The 20269-nt window shown below is 38.8% G+C and overlaps 2 protein-coding genes across 2 annotated transcripts; one reads left to right on the top strand and one right to left on the bottom strand.

Annotated features, from left to right (window-relative positions):
• The first annotated feature begins 2362 nt into the window (after positions 1-2362).
• LOC110799578 (probable pectin methyltransferase QUA3) lies at positions 2363-8767 on the top strand. Its single transcript, XM_022004860.2, has 7 exons — positions 2363-3013; positions 3615-3818; positions 3917-4127; positions 4228-4489; positions 4701-5075; positions 7605-7700; positions 8448-8767. Exons 1-7 carry the CDS (start codon positions 2582-2584, stop codon positions 8659-8661), a joined length of 1794 nt encoding a protein of 597 aa, XP_021860552.1. The 5' UTR covers positions 2363-2581; the 3' UTR covers positions 8662-8767.
• Positions 8768-18870: 10103 nt separating this feature from the next.
• Positions 18871-19825, bottom strand: LOC130467140 (uncharacterized). Its single transcript, XM_056835586.1, has 2 exons — positions 19023-19825; positions 18871-18933 (listed from the first exon to the last, which is right to left on the bottom strand). The coding sequence occupies exons 1-2, from the start codon at positions 19759-19761 to the stop codon at positions 18917-18919; spliced, it is 756 nt and encodes a 251-aa protein (XP_056691564.1). The 5' UTR covers positions 19762-19825; the 3' UTR covers positions 18871-18916.
• Between the last annotated feature and the right edge of the window lie 444 nt (positions 19826-20269).

Below are 20269 nucleotides of genomic sequence, written 5' to 3' on the forward strand. Positions count from 1 at the left end.
CCATTTTGGAGTCAAGTTCTCTTAGAATTTGATTCGAGCCTTTATGCGGATATGTCCCTAATCAATTTATCCATAAACGTCCTTTTCTAATTCTACATAAAAGTTTATGGATCTCCCAAAAGGTCCACTGGCAACTCTCTTTTGCCCATTTGGTTGGCCCATTCGCAAACAAGTCAAACCCTACACCCTTAGTCAATTTCGTCCCTCGAAAGGACGTCCTACGAGGATAAGGCCTTGTGAGGTAGGGGTGTAAAAAGAATCCGTACACTTAGACCCTAACTTTTTGGTAATGGAAAGAAAATATATTAAAATGGTCGGTGTCTTACCAAAAACAGAAGTGTAAAACTAATTTGAGAATGATAAAAATAATAAGTGTAAAAACTAATATGTGAAAGAGGGAGTAATAAAACTATTTTTTAGGAAAAAGATATAGATAACATTTAATAGAGGAGAAGGGGTAAAGAGAGAAAAAGATTGAGAGAGGGGAAGAAACATGGTGATTTATATAATAAAACTAGGAAATTAAATAGTACGATACGCAGAGTCATTGTGTCATGGTACATATATTTTGGCATCGAATATGTGCGGCGCGCTCCAGCCTTTGGCGATAGGGGCACAACCTTATGCTGAATGAGTATCTCAAGGCTTGTTGGGCAAGAGCGAGTATTTGATTAGAATAGGCACTATTGCCTATTGGCGAAAAGAACAAGGGTCGAGTGTCGACCGAGGTGCTTATGTGTGCACAACAAAGAAAATCGTGGCCAACAACGAGAATATATTTGTTTTGGAAGACTTTGTTGAGTACGTGGAGCTTTAGAATAAGAGCTAGCACACTATGTATAAATGTATATAATAATGCAAGTAACAATTCAAGACAACTTTTGGGGTAAGGAGTATTGATGCATAATCCCTAAGTAGATATTTACTCCGTATTGAATAAGCTAAAACTAATCAGTGGAAACTGTATTGACAGTAATAATCCCATCAATACCCTTGAAAATTATTAGAAAATTCCTAGAAAGCATTTGTATAAACAAAATACAAGTAATTGAAGGTTGAATTTTAACACAATATATGCAAAATATCATGTTTTAAAATATAGAAGTATGATATAAGGGCGTGTTTGGCGATAGCGTTTGAGGTAGCAGGTAGCGTTTTGACTAGGTCAAAAGCTACTTGTAAAATTTTTAAGTGTTCGGTGAGTTAGCAGTTCATGTAGCGGTTATCAGTAGATGTAGCAATTGGATAACTTTGGTCAAACGTTAAAAATACTAGTGTTTTAAACAATAACTATTTAGGTGCTAAGTACTAGTTTTAAACTAGTACCTCCAACAGCTACCCTATTCGCTAACATTAGTTTTGCTGAACATGACCTAAGTAGTATAGAGAGGGAATGCGAGGGTGAGGAAAGCAAGTAGATAAAGTAAATGCAATTTAAACTTAGAAGAATAGAATAGTATTTTCTTTTAACACAAATTCTTATTGAGTAGCAATCTATACCTAAAGGAACACCATACATTATTAGAAGTCATGTGGCATTTCATTATTAGAAGTCATGTGGCATCTCTCCATCATTTTGTTTTGTTTTGTTTTTTTTCAATTTTTCTTTATTGTTTCTATGATTTACAACTTCTAATGCCTCTTCCACTCCATTTTCCTTATTCAACATCAAGTTATTAGTCTAATATACTCATTAGTCTCTTCCACTCCACCCTTTTAACATCCAATATTTATTCAACATATAATTTTTATATTTTTCCAACCTTCAAATTACACCTCTATTTAATTCATTTATTACCAAAAATCAGAAGTACTCACTAATTAAAACTTCAAAAGACATCTGAACAACCACTATACAACTGCCCGTTCTATGAACGAGCTCAAAAGCTAGTTAACTCAAAATTCTTAGAAGTTATATTTAGATAGGTAACAGTTATCTATTTTTTAGTGATAACATTTTTATTTTAATAAAAATTATTTCTTCAAAAGCACTCATAATGTATAAAATTAGTCATTTTATCCTATCTATCATTTTTTTGAAATATGAAAATTAACTAAACATAATAAACGTTATAAAACTGAATAAAAGTTACTCTCTCCGTCCCAGATTAGTTGTTATACTTTCCTTTTTCGTCCGTACCAGATTAGTTATTACACTTCTAAATTAGGAATGATCCCATAATTATTATATTGTCTCTCTTCCCACTTACTTTTTTTTTTGTCAAAAGTATATGTAACAACTAATTTGGGACGGATAAAGTATCTTACTACAAAATAAATTAATTGTACAATTTGTGCCTGCGCCTATTTTTTTTTTTTTTAAATAAATTAAAAGGCGAAGGAAAAGAAAAGAAAAAGACCCGGTTATCTGGTGTAGCCTGCCGCCAATCTATCCTTCGATTCCTCCCATTAAAATACGGACACTACTGTACTCTACTCCTTTCTCTCTCCTCCTTCCCTCCCATTTCCCACACTCCCTCAGATCACACTCATCAATTCCCCCAATTTCATCGACATTCAAAACCCTAAATCTCCAATAAAATGCCCAATTAAACCTCAGATCTAACCAAATTATCCAATAATGGGCCATCCAAATCTTCCATCCTCCAAAAAACCAGGAAAACAATGGAAACTTCTAGACCTAATTACCGCATTCTTCTTCGGAATTGTAATCCTCTTCTTTCTCCTCATCTTCACCCCTCTCGGTGATCCCCTTGCCGCTTCGGGTCGTCAGACTTTGCTCCGAGCCTCTGCTTCGGATCCGAGGCAACGCAAGAAGCTCATTGTCTCCTTAGAAGAAACCACCGGCGGTGGTCATTTGATCGATGTCTGCCCGGCGGAGTTTGTTGATTACATGCCTTGTGAAGATCCTAAGAGAAATAGTCAGTTGAGTAGAGAAATGAATTTTTATAGGGAGCGTCACTGCCCGCTGCCCGAAGATTCTCCTCTTTGTTTGATCCCTCCTCCTGAGGGTTACCAAGTTCCTGTTCATTGGCCTCAGAGCTTGCATAAGGTTGTTTACTCTCTCCTTCCTTCTTTCATTTAGTTATGTTGTAAAAAGGTGGGATTTTGGTACTGCTGATATGGATTTAAGAAATGTGTTAGTATTGGTGATCTTCAAGGGTGCTTTCGATTACGATGAACTACATTGAATTGGTTAGAGAACTATTTTAGGTTGTATTAATCCAGAAAGTAGTAATGGTTTGTGATTGGCTTTTGTAAGATGCCCTTATTTGAAATAAATGATGTCCCTTATTGATACATGAAGTGATGGTAATGAATAATGGTGTACTGGTGTTGCATAGAAGACGACTGTTACAGTGCTACTACTAATATGATGATGAGTTGGTGACAACCTAGTTTGGTAGATCTATTGAGATCTAAGTGTACATTACTAGTTTTTATTTCTACATGATCAAGAGTAGTAGAGAGGATTTTATTGAAAACTCCGGTAGAAAAAGTTTCAAGAGGGTGGGGGGCGGGGATAGTGTGAGGAAAAGCAGAAGATAGTGGTAGTAAAAATGTGATTAACTGCTGCTATTGGTGCTTAAAATACATTTCTCATACGCGTTTTTAGAGGTGATTGTGCAGTGCCATTGATTGTTGTTGTGCAGATTTGGCACTCGAATATGCCATACAACAAGATTGCTGATAGGAAAGGACATCAAGGATGGATGAAGAGAGAAGGGGAACACTTCATTTTTCCTGGTGGGGGGACAATGTTTCCAGATGGAGCAGTACAGTATATTGAGAAGCTTAAGCAATATATTCCTATTTCTGGCGGATCCTTGAGGACGGCTCTTGACATGGGCTGCGGGGTAAGATGCTTTTGATTTTTGGTTGATTCATGCTTTCAATTTAGATACTGGTACTTTGGTAGGTATGCATAAGACTAAGCAGTTATTATTTTTCACAGGTTGCTAGTTTTGGGGGTTACCTTTTGTCAGAAAATATTATGGCCCTCTCTTTTGCTCCTAGAGACTCACACAAATCTCAAATCCAATTTGCCTTGGAAAGAGGACTACCAGCTTTTGTTGCCATGCTTGGGACACGTAGACTCCCATTTCCTGCATTCTCATTTGACTTGGTTCACTGTTCGAGATGTTTGATCCCGTTTACTGCCTACAGTGAGTTCTATGTGATATGTCACCGGCCTCTATATGTGTCTTTTTTCTCTTTCAGGCTTTCAGCAACCAACTGATGTAATGTGGTGAACTTGGTTTACAGATGCATCATACTTCATTGAAGTGGATCGTGTACTTCGTCCAGGGGGTTATGTTGTAATCTCTGGCCCTCCTGTGCAGTGGGCCAAACAAGACAAGGAATGGGCTGATCTTCAGGCAGTGGCTAGGTCATTGTGTTATGAGCTTATTGCTGTTGATGGGAACACAGTCATCTGGAAGAAGCCTACAGGAGATGCATGCCTCCCTAATCAAAATGATTTTGGGATTGATATGTGTGAGGAGTCTGATGATCCGAGTTATGCATGGTAATCCGGGGGCCGTTGTGTTAGTTTTGGACTTCATGACTAAAAATAAACATTTCTCTCGATTTTAATAAGCAGTGAAAAACTGAGATAAAAGCAAACATGATTGGGAACCATCCCTCGAATGGCCTACGTTTTTCTGTCCTTACAGACCTTCAGGTAGTCTTTTCTTCTGGGAAAAACAGTTATTCTTATGCATGTTGCCTTTCTACAGGTACTTCAAATTGAAGAAATGTGTGAGCAGAATGTCGTCTGTTAAAGGTGATATTAGTGTTGGGGCCATACCCAAATGGCCAAAGAGACTGACTAAAGCTCCTACCCGAGTTACTCAGATGAAAAACGGCTTAGATGTTTTTGAAGCTGATGCTAGAAGGTGGGCAAGGAGGGTTTCCTATTACAAGGATTCCTTGAACTTGAAGCTAGGGACGTCAGCTGTACGCAATGTGATGGATATGAATGCATTCTTTGGAGGATTTGCGGCAGCTCTTGTGTCAGACCCTGTATGGGTTATGAATGTAGTACCTCCGCATAAGCCTTCAACACTAGATGTGATTTATGACAGAGGTCTTATTGGTGTCTATCACAATTGGTGAGTCTTTCTGGCTCTTCACTTATGTAATGCATTTTAGATTTTTTTTCCGCCATTTGTATGAGCTGACTTTCCATTTTCAAATTGAACTGATCACTTAGTCATGTGAATAAAAAGTTGCTGATGATCTCTAAAAGGGGAGGAATAAAAAAGATGAATGTCAAAATTTGGCATAGATTCTTCAGTTGCCCTAGATTATGTTCAGAGAATGTGGTTTGGTTTTGCATGGAATGATGCCCCCGAGGCAAACGTCAAAGGTGGTTGTCAGTCAGAATTAGGTTCTCTGGATTTGACATTCTAGTTAGAAACAGGAATACTCTCTTGGTTCCTGTCATTGATGCCTATCTAATAGAGGCTAACCATTCTACCTACCTGAAAAAGTTATGAACGTGACTTTATGACCGTTAAGGGCGTTAACCTGGTTTTGATGGAGACTTGGAGTCTAAATGAACTGAAAGTTAGTAGGTCCAACTCAAACCTTTTGGGTTGATCAACGGAATCAATATACTTTCAGTAGCTTTTGTACATTCTTTTTTATTACGAAAGCCACGAGGGCCCATGACTAGGTTGTTCTGACGTTAAGGTATGAGACCAGTCAATCCACATCACCTCTGCATTTAAAACAACCCAGGAGGCTAAGATTTCAAATCCTTTGTGTTCTCCCGAGTCCTGGCCTTTTTCATTATTGAACACCAGAGATTTGACTCATTTATGAGTTTCCTGGTAGAAAATTATGTTGTCAGTGAGTTATAAGCATTGTTGCATGTGCCTCCTTTCACCTCGTGCATCATCCCTGGTTTCGAAGGATCCTTTGCGGCTTGCATTATTTAAAGTTGTGTACTGAATCTTCGTGAAAGAAATAGGAGTACTATTTTCTTACTATTTTATGGTATGCAGTACGGAAACGGGGAGCCTAGGGGAAAAAGGTCCACTGTTGATGTTAGAAAATAATTTTCTTAATGTCGTATTTGTGTTGCTTTGTGCATGCTGTGCAGTCTAGTTTTTAAAATCCACTGACCTTCTGAAGCTCAACTACATTTAAGCTTAGCTGAGCCTGAGACTACATTTGATGCATCCTCAATATTTCTACTCTCCAAAACTTCAAAGTAAGCAATAAGCCACATAATCCCATCACTCGGTATCAGAGAAAGAAAAGGAAAGCCCTTTTGGTCTAGTGGTTAGTCAGGCATAAAATTACCTTCAAGTTGAAAATGTTTATGGCTTAATGTTTTTAAATACCAACATAGTTTAAACGTTTCAGAAGTAACATCAAACTCTTTCGCTCTCCCCTGAATAAAAGAAATAGTGGAGAGTGTGTAATAAAGGAAATAGTGGAGAGTGTGTAATATATGTCGCTGACAGAAAAGATACATAGATGTTTGTCATACTGTTGCACTTGGAGAGTTGGAGTCGTTAAAATTTGATAAATTTATAGATTTGATTGAGAGGTGGTTATTATGGCAAATGTATTGTCCATTTGTCCTTTGTACATTTACTAGGCAGTTCTTATTTTTCTTTTTATGCTTTATATTGTTAGCTCCTCCCTCTGTATTTTAAAAAGAGATATATTTTGACCAACACGTAGTTTTAGGAGAGTGGCTTGAATTTATTAAAATAAGATGAAAGTGGAGTAGTGGGTGAATGCTTTATTATAGTCAAAAGATGATGTGAGTAAGTGTGGGACCACAAGAAAGCGAGAAATTAATATAATGGGAAGTGGGAACAAAAACATGTCAAAAAAAGGAAAGTGTATCTCTTTTTAAAATATGACCGTTTAAGGAAAGTGTATCTCTTTCTAAAATAAAATACGTAGGGAGAAATAAGTAATAACTGGATCAGGGATGAAAGGTAGGAGCTTTCGAGGCTAAGTTGTTTTTTAATAAAATTGAAAAATTAGATTCGGTCAGATGTAACCGCACAATTTCATCATAGGTGAGTTTGAAAGTAACATCAAGATCCCGAATTTACTTTTCCCTCTTTTGATCAGATGGAGTTTTGTTTCATAAAAAGCTGTCTTGTCTTATTATAATTTTGTTACTATAAGCCACTGTCCGAACTTGTTCGTGCTAAAAAGACCTATATTGTTTCAAATATAATTATATTACAATGGAGAAGCTGCTGTCTTCTCTCTACTTCTCTAGTGTCCCTTGTGCCAGTGAACATTTGACCCATCCGTAAATCTAACATGTTGTTGACACATATCTCATTATATACAGAATGCAACTTGTTTAATTACTTGGACTTGTTATAAGGTTCACAAAGAGTCTTGGAATGCTTAAAGGTTCCTTAAGGTGGTCCTCCCATGCATATTTCTTGCAAATTGGTCATATCTTGTTTGTAGAAGGGAATTGTCTAGATTTGGCTTGTTTAACTTCTGTTTGATTGGCCAAAGGCAGAAGCTGCTTTTGCTTTATGAACAATGCATATCTTACATTTATTTCATAGTGCATATCTTACATTTAGTAAAATTCTGTCCCACCTCTCTATTTGGACTTTTTGAACTGATATACTTTTGTCTGATGGAAATAGGTGCGAGCCTTTCTCAACCTATCCTCGAACTTATGATTTCCTCCATGTATCTGGTATTGAGTCATTAATAAAGGATTCGACATCAGGCAAGCAAAGGTATGGTCATTGACTACTTTGTATTCTTGCAACTTATCCATTTCACAATTTGATTTTCTTTGTCAAGCTTTTGATGTGTTGTTCCTTAGAAAGACATATCTGTTTCCCTTCTTGCTTCTGAACTTCTCCACAATCTTTGACTCTTTAATTGTGTTGACTACTGAGGTTTGAACATTCATCCAAGATTTTTGAGGGCATGAAGAACACACTTAATATCTGCATTTTAAAAGTGTAGTTATGATATACAGTGTATAATTTTTCTCTCAACTCTTTAATAGGGTTGCAGTTGAGATTTTTTGCATGAAATATATGCTACTGAATTCTTAATGCTCCTAAGAGATTATTATTTTGAGCATAAAGCCTCCTAAGAAATACTCTATAAGAAAATTCGAACTCAAGTTTCTGTCTTAGCGTTAAGAATTTAATGCAGCACATATTGGGGTTAGCCTTCTAAATTTGACTTTCGAAGTCAAATCACATTGATTGATCTCTAATTTGACCTGTTATGTATTTCTGTTTACACAGATAAAACAAATATCTGATGCTTATTTTCTCTAAACATATGGTTGTTTTTACATTGCTTGATGTGATATAATAAAGTGGTATGTTGGCCTCTTGAAGCCATAATCTGTAATTTGGCTTGTTATGAGTTCCTATGTTTACAAACTGGAAAGAGATATCTTGTTTCTTTTTGTATTTACCATAAAGAATATCACCTACTTTACTGTTCGTCTTTTGCATTGGCAGATGTCACCTAGTGGATGTGATGGTAGAAATGGATCGGATATTACGTCCAGGGGGGACGGTGGTGGTGAGAGATTCACCTGAAGTTATCGACAGAGTACACCGTGTTGCTCATGCTATGAGATGGGATTCCAGCATCCATGAAAAGGAGCCCGATTCAAGTGGGAGGGAGAGAATTCTTGTGGCTACTAAAACCTTGTGGAAAGCAGATCATTAACACGGATATAGTGACTTAGTCCATGTAGTGTAACATTTTTTTGGGAATTATCTGTTTATTACATATCTATATATCTCAAGGAAAACTTTCTATTCCATTCACAAAAGTGCATCCATTTACCAATTGTCTGTTGGTTCAGTGATGATTAGGGCTGAACTTTGTAGGGAGGACCGCGTGTTCGATCCCCCATCTAGAATTCGCCCCGAGTCCAAATTAGCTTCAAGGGTTGATGAAATCGAACAAACAATGTGAACAAAGCTTGAGCAATACACAAACAATGGAGCTCATCAACTGTAAACTGAGATGATGAGGAGAGAATAATTCTTTTATTACAGTCTTGCTTAGAGTACAAGCTGATATTATGAAAACGTAGTAAATAGAATAATGCTAAGGATAAAACTTATATAGTAGGAGCAATGATGTGCTGTCTCAACCAATCAGAAAGGAGGAGCTTGCTGACAACCAATCAGATATCAACTCACTAACAAACAAACTGCCATGTCAGCACGTCAGTTATGGAATTCAGTTACAAGAGCAATCATCCTGTGTGTGTGTATGCATGACTGCTACTGTGTGGCATCTCTGGTGCAACTGTGTCATGCTGTCCAACACCCCCCCTCAAGCTAGGAGTGACAGAGGAAAGTCCTAGCTTGGACAATAAATCATTGAACTGAGGAGAGGGTAAAGCTTTGGTGAACACATCTGCAAGTTGTGAATGTGTAGGCAAATAAGTTAGTTGAATCAATCCTTCCAAGACCTTATCCCTTGTGAAATGACAATCGAGTTCAATGTGTTTAGTTCTCTCATGAAAAACTGGATTCTTGCCTATGTAAATTGCTAATTGATTGTCACAATGTAAGGTCACTGGTTTCAAGTTGGTGACACCAATCTCCTCTAGGAGCCTAACCAACCAAGTAACCTCTGAAGCAGCTGCAGCCATAGCCCTGTACTCAGCTTCAGAGGAGCTTTTAGAAACTGTTCCTTGCTTCTTTGATTTCCATGAAACTGGTGAGTTACCAAACAATAACACATATCCAGTAACAGATTTTCTGGTGTTGGGGCAAGCAGCCCAATCACTATCAGAAAAGGCTTGCAATGTGAGAGAATTTGTAGCTCTAAGAAGGATACCTTGTCCTGCAGTATGAGCAACATACCTAAGAACATGATGCAGAGATGAAACATGAGGAATTCTTGGTAGGTGCATAAACTGACTTAGAAGTTGAACAGCAAAACACAGATCTGGTCTGGTGTGAGTGAGGAAATTCAGCTTGCCAACCAATGTTCTGTAGTGTTCTGGCTTCTCATAAGGCATCCCCTCATCTGAAAACAACTTAGTATTGAGAGAGAGAGGTGTTGCTGCAGTTTTGTGAAGATCAAAATCACAATCTGTCAGGAGTGATTTAGTGAACTTTTTCTGTGTGAGCACAACACCTTCTGGTAAGTATCCAACCTCAATGCCAAGGAAATAGCTCATGATTCCCAAATCTTTAATGCTAAACACATCATCCAAATGTTTCTTGAGAGCTGTAATGGTAGGAAGATGATCTCCTGTAAGCAAAATGTCATCCACATACACAGCAGCTAAAGTGATGTGAGTGTCAGTTTTCTTAATGAATAAAGAATAGTCATTCTTTGACTGTATGAAACCCAGAAGATGTAGTTCACCATGGAGCTTGGCAAACCACTGCCTGGAAGCTTGTTTGAGTCCATATAAGGACTTTTTTAGTTTGCAAACTTGATTATCAGGATTTGGAATTCCTTCAGGCATTTTCATGTAAACTTCCTCATGGAGATCCCCATGTAGGAATGCATTGTTTACATCTAGCTGGTAGATTGTCCATTTCATGCTTGCTGCATAAGCAATAATACATCTCACAGTGGACATCTTAACTACAGGAGAAAAAGTCTCCTCATAGTCAATGCCAAACTTCTGTGTAAAACCTTGAGCTACCAATCTGGCTTTACATCTTTCAAGAGAACCATCAGCTTTAAGTTTAACCTTGAACACCCATTTGCAGCCAATAGGTTTCTTTCCAGCTGGTAGTGCAACCACTTCCCATGTGTCATTGTGCAACAAGGCTTGAATCTCTTTTTCCATGGCTTGAACCCATTCTGGTTTCTGAACAGCCTCCTTATAACTTATAGGTTCAGTCATATTTTCAAGCAGAACAACCATGGCATGATGACTTTCTGGTAAATTCTTGTAAGAAACAAGATTGCACCAATGTGTAGCTGTGTAACAATAGTAGTTGTCCAAATAGGAAGGTGGTTTGTGAGTTCTACCAGATGTTCTAGGGAGTTGGGATGAGATTGGTGGTGTAACAACAGAACTGGTAATAGAAGAAACAGAAGAAGAGAGAAGAGAAGAATCAGGTGGAGAATTAGATTGAGAGAAAGGTGTGAAAGGAGTGGAAGAAGAAGAAGAAGTTTCAGAAGAAGATGCAGATGTGGATGTTTGTGAAGGTGTGAAAGGAAGAATAGTGTTTGGATCTGGTAGCAAAGGTGTATGAACTGGTAGGAAAAGGTAAGAAGGAAAAGAAGAAGAATCTGGTGGAATTTCAGTGAGAAGATTGTTAGAATGATGAAATGGAAAGTGAGTTTCATGGAAAACAACATCTCTTGATACACTTATTTTTCCTGTTTTGGGATCCAGGACTTTGTAACCTTTCTGTGAGGGAGAATATCCAATGAAAACACAAGCTGTAGCTCTTGGATCAAACTTGGTTCTATGTGCTTTTGAGGTTGAAACATACACCAAACAACCAAAAGATCTCAAGTGTTCATAAAGGGGTTTGTGTCCATGAAGTTTCTCATAGGGAGTAAGGTTACCAATACTTTTTAATGGCATTCTATTGATGAGATATGTGGCACACAATACACATTCTCCCCAATACTTCATAGGCAGCTTAGACTGAAAGTGTAGAGACCTTGCAGTTTCAAGTAAATGCCTGTGTTTCCTCTCAACAACCCCATTTTGTTGAGGAGTACCACGGCAACTAGTCTGTTGAACTATTCCCTTTTGTAGCAGAACTTGTTTCATATCCCCTTCACACAGTTCCAAAGCATTGTCTGATCTAATACACAATACTTTTGAACTAAATTGTGTTTCAACCATATTCAGAAAAGAAATAATCACAGAAACTGCATCTAATTTAGATTTCAACAAGTGAGTCCAAGTTGTTCTTGTAAAATCATCCACTATAGTAAGAAACATGGTGCAATCAGTGTGAGTTTTGTGTTTATATGGACCCCAAGTGTCTAAATGCATCATCTGAAACATCTTAGTACTCTTTATGCTACTGACTGGAAATGAACTTCTAGGTTGTTTAGCTACAAGACATATTTGGCATATGCTATCATGTGCCAAAGATGCTGCTAGACTATCAATCACCATCTTTATTTTATGATAGGGAACATGTCCAAGTCTCATATGCCAAAGTTGTGCAGCAGCAGTGTTATTGTTGGAAGCTTTGAGGCAAGCAGCTGAAGAATCTTCATTCACTTGTAGCTTGTTGTCATCCACACTGTATAGACCTGATCTGACACTACCAAGAACCTGTGGCCCTTTCATTGAATGGCCCTGAACATAGCATTTATCAGCTGTGAATGAGACTGTACAACTCTGATCTTTGCATAATTTATTGATGGATAACAGGTTGTAATGAAAATCAGGAACATGTAAGACTCCTTTTAACTGAATATGAGAATTTAAGGTGACTGTTCCCTTATGATGCACTGCCACTTTTCTTCCATCAGGAATAGTAATGAACTCATTATCATCAAGTATAGCTTCATAAGTGTCAAACATGTTCAAGCTAGCACACATGTGATCTGATGCTCCACTATCCAATAGCCAACTAGACTTTGAACAGGTAAGAAAACAATATGTATTACCTGCCATGAAGGCATGACCTGCAGTATCTCCTTCCTCATTCTGGTGTTCTGCTGCACTTGTCTTATCATTTTGTTGTTTGTTCAGAAGGCTCAACAGTTGAGTGCATTGTTCTGCAGTGAGAAAACCAGGTTGAGTCTGTGAGTGTTCTTTTTCTGCAGTAGTATAGTGTTGCTGCTGATATTCTATCAGATCTTCATCTGTATAGCCTTCATCTGTGTAAGCAGCTCCTGCAACTCTTTTATCAGACTTAAAACCAGTGAAACCAGGTGGAAAACCATGCAATTTAAAACATCTTTCAGTGCTATGACCATTGACTTTACAATGATCACAGAAATAGATGGATGGCTTCTTATATGTTGTTGGCTTACTCCCAGCAGCCACACCATTATACTGATAGTTGTTCTTGTAGTATGGTTGACTCTTGTAAGAGTTGTATCCACCTCTATTCTGATTGTCATTGTATCTCCTTCTGTCTGCTCCAAAAGCATGACTCTCATGATGTGGTGCAGGTGCACCAATCTCTCTTTGCTTTTCTTCTTGTGCCAGCATTCTGTAAGCATGAGATATTGTAGGCAAAGGTTGCATCATCAAGAGACTTCCTCTGGTTGTAGCCAGATGTTCCCCCAATTTCATGAGAAATTGCATCAACCTTTGATCCTGCTGCATCTTAACAATCCTCTGAGTCAGATTACAAGTACACTGATTACAGGTACAAGTTGGCAATGGATTTGCTGCACTTATTTTATCCCATATTGACTTAATTTCTGTGAAGAACTCTGCTACTGTATGACCTCCTTGTGTGATCTCAGCTGATTGTTGTTCTAATGAGAACAATTGTGGTCCAGATACAAAACCAAATCTCTCCTCTAGATCTAGCCATATCTCTCTAGCAGTATGGTAATACAAAACACTTTTGGCAATAGAGCCATCAAGGTTAAACAGCAACCATGATATCATCATATCATTGCATCTCATCCATGCTTGATAAGTAGCATCTGTAGGACCTGGCCTTGTTAATGTTCCATTCACAAAACCTAATTTGTTCTTGGATGACATTGAAATCATCATGCTTCTTTTCCAATCTCCATAGCCTTCTGTTAGGTTATGATACATATGATATTACATAAATCATGCGGAAACAACCATTAACCCAGGAATACATATTATTTACACATAATCATATAGCATAATTTAGATGCATACTCTTTGTTGCGTGCCCTCCCTAGCTACGCCCGAACCGAACAAGAACAAGTCTTTAGGACTCCAAGTGTCGTCCCTCCGTAGATAGTCCACAGCACGTCCGGATCCGCCTTAAGATTGACCAACTAGAATCGCCCTTAAGGTACTAGAATTTTCGGCACTTTTGAGCAAGATGTGTGACTGAATTTTTCTCTCAAAAACTCACTTTGAATACTTTAAAACTCGTTATAAATTGTGAACCCAGGCCACATATTTATAGGGGTATGGAAAGGGAATTGGAATCCTATTCAGATACAAATTAATTAAACCTAGAATCCTACAAGAACTCTAATTAATTACTTTATCTAATAGAATTAGGAATTTAATCATTAACCGAACTCTGCATGTTTTAGGAATCGTGCATGAACACAAACACTCACGCACACACACACGGCAGCCACGATGGGCCGCCCATGCGCGTGCGTGCGAGCAGCAGCCCACGCAGCGAGGCCTACGCGAGCTACAAGCCCACGTAGCTCCTGCGCGCGCTGCGCGCGCTGTGCGCGCTGCCTCGGCCTGCTGGGTCTGGCCTTGCGCTGGGCCTGGCGTGGCCTTGGCTGTTCGTGTGGCGCGCTTGGCTTGCTGGGCGATGGCCTGGCTTCGTGCTGGGCCCTCGTCCGGCAGGCCTCGTCCGATGCTTATTCGTACGATACGCTTCCGATTAAATTTCCGATTCCGGAATTCATTTCCGATACGAACAATATTTAATATTTCCGTTTTCGGAATTATTTTCCGATTCCGATAATATTTCCGATTCTGACAATATTTCCGTTTCCGGCAATATTTCCGATTCTGGCAATATTTCCATTTCCGATAATATTTTCCGATACGTACCATGTTTCCGTTTCCGGCAACATCTACGACTTGGATAATATTTATATTTCCGATACGATCCATATTTCCGTTTCCGGTAATATCATCGTTTTCCGGAGTATTCATTTCTTGCCTGTGACGATCTCAGCTCCCACTGAAACCAAGATCCGTCGATTCCGAATATTCATAGATGGAGTATTTAATGCCATTAAATACTTGATCCGTTTACGTACTATTTGTGTGACCCTACGGGTTCAGTCAAGAGTAAGCTGCGGATTAATATCATTAATTCCACTTGAACTGAAGCGGCCTCTAGCTAGGCATTCAGCTCACTTGATCTCACTGAATTATTAACTTGTTAATTAATACTGAACCGCATTTATTAGACTTAACATAGAATGCATACTTGGACCAAGGGCATTATTTCCTTCAGTCTCCCACTTGTCCTTAGGGACAAGTGTGCATTTCCTAATTCCTTTGTCGCTCGATGCTTGCTCTTGAACATAAGGTAAGAGTTGTCATCCTTATTATGTCCAGAGGTGTTCCTCGGTTTCAGAGTTCAACTGATCAAATAAACAGATAATCATAGCCTATGATTCATCCGAGCACGGCCATGCATTTCACAGTTTCTAGCTCTCCGAGTGGCTTTGTACAACTTTTAAGCATCTCATCCCGATTTATGGGAGGACAATCCCAATCTTGCGATCTTGAGATTAGACTTCGTTTGATAGGTGATTACCTGAGCGTTGCCTTTATAGCCTCCTTTTACGGTGCGACGGTTGGTCAACGTCAAAGCAACCAGTTCTCAAACAAGTAATCTCAAATCACTCAGGTATTGAGGATTTAGTGTCTAATAATTTTAATGAAATTTACTTATGACAGATTTTCATCTCTTACAGTAAAGTTTCATAGGTCTTGTCCGATACTAGTCTTCCCAAAGTAAGTATCTATGCAAATGATTATGACATTGCCATGTCCACATAGTTCAAGAAACAGAACTACTGGTCATCTTGCATTCTAGTCGTCTAACGTTTTCTATGCGTCCAATTTTATAGAAAACTCCGATTAGGGACCATTTTCAACCTTTGACATTCAAGTTCACTTGATAGACATTTCTTAGTCACAGGACTGGTCCTGACAGTCTATCTTGAATATATCGTCAAATTGAAGGGACTCATCATTTAATAAACCACAAATTAAATGGAAAAATGAATTCTTTTCATTTATTGTGAATGATTAACCAATAATGTTTTACAAAGATTTAAACTCTAAAACTTCAAAACATTAAACAGAGACATCAAAGCCATTCTCCAATATGCTTGATTCCCATAGCTGCAGTGTGCGAGTTGTGCTTCGCCTGCGGCAGAGGTTTAGTTAATGGATCTGATATGTTGTCATCAGTTCCAATCTTGCTTATCTCGACTTCTTTTCTTTCAACGAACTCTCGTAGAAGGTGAAATCTACGAAGTACATGCTTGACTCTCTGGTGGTGTCTAGGCTCTTTTGCCTGTGCAATAGCTCCGTTATTGTCACAATACAGGGCTATTGGTCCTTTAATGGAGGGGACTACACCAAGTTCACTTATGAACTTCCTTAGCCATATAGCTTCCTTTGCTGCTTCATGTGCAGCAATGTACTCCGCTTCAGTTGTAGAATCCGCAATGGTGCTTTGCTTAGCACTTTTCCAGCTTACTGCTCCTCCGTTGAGGCAGAAGACAAACCCAGACTGTGATCTGAAATCATCTTTGTCGGTTTGGAAACTTGCGTCCGTATAGCCTTTAACAATTAATTCATCATCTCCACCATAGACCAGGAAGTCATCTTTGTGCCTTTTCAGGTACTTCAGAATATTCTTGGCAGCAGTCCAATGCGCCTCTCCTGGGTCTGACTGGTATCTGCTCGTAGCACTGAGTGCGTACGCAACATCCGGGCGTGTACATATCATAGCATACATTATTGAACCAATCAATGATGCATATGGAATCCCATTCATTCGTCTACGCTCATCAAGTGTTTTTGGGCACTGAGTCTTGCTTAGAGTCATTCCATGAGACATGGGTAGGTAGCCTCGCTTGGAGTCCGCCATCTTGAACCTATCAAGCACCTTATTGATATAAGTGCTTTGACTAAGTCCAATCATCCTTTTAGATCTATCTCTGTAAATCTTGATGCCCAATATGTACTGTGCTTCTCCTAGATCCTTCATCGAAAAACATTTCCCAAGCCAAATCTTGACAGAGTTCAACATAGGAATGTCATTTCCGATAAGTAATATGTCGTCGACATATAATACTAGGAAAGCAATTTTGCTCCCACTGACCTTCTTGTATACACAAGATTCGTCTGCGTTCTTGATGAAACCAAAGTCACTGACTGCTTCATCAAAACGTATATTCCAGCTCCTGGATGCCTGCTTCAATCCGTAGATTGACTTCTTTAGCTTGCATACCTTTTTAGCATTCTTTGGATCCTCAAAACCTTCAGGCTGTGTCATAAACACAGTTTCTGTTAAAACGCCGTTTAAGAAAGCAGTTTTGACATCCATCTGCCATATTTCGTAATCGTAATATGCAGCGATTGCTAACATTATCCGAATAGACTTTAGCATTGCAACTGGTGAAAAGGTTTCATCGTAATCCACACCGTGGACTTGCCTGTAACCTTTTGCAACCAATCTAGCTTTGAAAACTTCAAGTTTCCCATCCTTGTCCTTTTTCAGTTTGAAAACCCATTTGCTTCCAATGGCTTGGTAGCCATCTGGCAAATCGACCAAATCCCATACTTGGTTTTCAGACATGGAGTCTAATTCAGATTGCATGGCTTCTTGCCATTGCTTGGAGCTAGGGCTCGTCATAGCTTGTTTGTAAGTCGCAGGTTCATCACTTTCAAGTAATAGAACGTCATAGCTCTCGTTCGTCAAAATACCTAAGTACCTTTCCGGTTGAGATCTATATCTTTGCGATCTACGCGGGGTAACATTTCTAGATTGACCATGATTCTCACCAGATTCTTCTAAAGATCTCTGAGTTTCATCCTGAATGTCTACTTGAGCATTCTCTAGAGTTTGTTGTTCGACTCGAATTTCTTCGAGGTCTACTTTTCTCCCACTTGTCATTTTGGAAATGTGATCTTTCTCCAAAAAGACACCATCTCGAGCAACAAACACCTTGTTCTCAGATGTATTGTAGAAGTAATACCCCTTTGTTTCCTTTGGATAGCCCACAAGGATACATTTGTCAGATTTTGGATGAAGTTTGTCTGAAATTAATCGTTTGACGTATACTTCACATCCCCAAATCTTAAGAAAAGACACATTTGGAGGCTTTCCAAACCATAATTCGTATGGAGTCTTTTCGACAGCTTTAGACGAAGCTCTTGAGTGCAGCTGTGTTTAGTGCATGTCCCCAAAATTCTAATGGAAGTTCGGCCTGACCCATCATTGACCTGACCATGTCTAGCAAGGTCCTGTTCCTCCGTTCCGACACACCATTCCATTGTGGTGTTCCAGGAGGAGTCAATTCTGATAGAATTCCACATTCTTTCAGATGGTCATCAAATTCATAGCTCAGATATTCACCGCCTCTATCAGACCGCAGTGCCTTAATCTTCTTGCCTAATTGATTCTCTACTTCACTCTGAAATTCCTTGAATTTGTCAAAGGATTCAGACTTATGCTTCATTAGGTAGACATAACCATACCTACTGAAGTCATCAGTGAAAGTGATAAAGTAGCTGAAACCACCTCTAGCATTTGTACTCATTGGTCCACATACATCTGTATGGATTAAACCCAATAGTTCACTTACTCTTTCTCCAACTTTAGAGAAAGGTTGCTTTGTCATTTTGCCAAGTAAACATGATTCGCATTTACCATAATCCTCTAAGTCAAATGGTTCTAGAATTTCTTCCTTTTGAAGTTTTTCTAAGCGTTTCAAGTTTATATGGCCTAATCGACAATGCCACAGATAGGTGAGATCTGAATCATCCTTTTTGGCCTTTTTGGTATTTATGTTATATACTTGTTTGTCGTGATCTAATAAATAAAGTCCATTGACTAATCTAGCAGATCCATAAAACATCTCTTTAAAATAAAACGAACAACTATTGTCTTTTATTAAAAAGGAAAATCCCTTAGCATCTAAGCAAGAAACTGAAATGATGTTTTTAGTAAGACTTGGAACATGGAAACATTCTTCCAGTTCCAAAACTAGCCCGGAGGGCAACGACAAATAGTAAGTTCCTACAGCTAATGCAGCAATCCTTGCTCCATTTCCCACTCGTAGGTCGACTTCACCCTTGCTTAACTTTCTACTTATTCTTAGTCCCTGTGGATTGGAACATAAGTGTGAGCCACAACCTGTATCTAATACCCAAGAAGTTGAATTAGCAAGTATACAGTCTATAACGAAAATACCTGAAGATGGAACGACTGTTCCGTTCTTCTGATCTTCCTTTAGCTTCAAGCAATCTCTCTTCCAATGCCCCTTCTTCTTGCAGTAGAAGCATTCGGATTCAGAAGTGGGTTGACTGACCTTCCTCTTTACAGATTTGGCGCCAGTTTGCTTAGTTGGGCTGGCCTTGTTGCCACCTTTCTTAGCATTCCTCTTCTTTCCAGATTTCTTGAACTTGCCCCCACGCACCATAAGCACATCCTGCTTATCACTTTTGAGCGTCTTTTCAGCGGTCTTCAGCATACCGTGAAGCTCAGTGAGCGTTTTGTCCAGACTATTCATACTGTAGTTCAGTTTGAACTGATCATACCCGCTATGAAGAGAATGGAGGATGGTGTCTATAGCCATTTCCTGAGAAAACTGCTGATCCAGCCGACTCATATTCTCAATGAGTCCAATCATTTTGAGAACATGTGGACTTACGGGCTCGCCTTTCTTAAGCTTGGTCTCAAGAATTTGCCTATGAGTCTCGAATCTTTCGACTCGAGCCAGATCTTGGAACATGTTCTTCAACTCACTGATGATTGTGAAAGCATCTGAGTTGATGAACGTTTTCTGCAGATCCGCACTCATGGTGGCGAGCATTAGACATTTCACATCCTTGTTGGCATCAATCCAACGATTGAGGGCTGCCTGAGTGACCCCGTCGCCTGCAGCTTCGGGCATCGCCTCATCTAGGACATACTCCTTTTCTTCCTGCATAAGAACTATTTGCAAGTTCCTTTGCCAGTCAAGGAAGTTTTTCCCGTTCAACTTCTCCTTTTCGAGAATTGATCGAATGTTGAATGAATTGTTGTTTGCCATATTAAAAACTACAATTGAAAAGAATAAACAAATAAATAACCATTCACAGTTTCTCTTAATAAACTTAAATTCTAGCATACATGCATAATTCAATGTTTATTAAGCATTGTATTCAAGTTATTTGTTCCGGCAGGTGTGAATAAAATGATTCCAAGATCCTAAAATCATTGAAGAACTAAGCACAGTTTGTCGACTTAATCCTAGAACATCTTAGGTAAGCAAAAGCCTTTTGCTAATAGTCTAGAAACTATTCTTGGTTGATAGGTACGTCTAAGAACTTATTAGGTAAACCTATCGATTTTGCCACGACATAAAAGGACTCCTTACTTATATCGTTGAGTTTCACCAAAACTAACATGTACTCACAATTATTTGTGTACCTTGCCCCTTTAGGACCAATAAGTAA

The sequence above is a fragment of the Spinacia oleracea genome, chromosome 2, assembly GCF_020520425.1.
Source record: "Spinacia oleracea cultivar Varoflay chromosome 2, BTI_SOV_V1, whole genome shotgun sequence".
Lineage (NCBI taxonomy): Eukaryota > Viridiplantae > Streptophyta > Magnoliopsida > Caryophyllales > Amaranthaceae > Spinacia > Spinacia oleracea.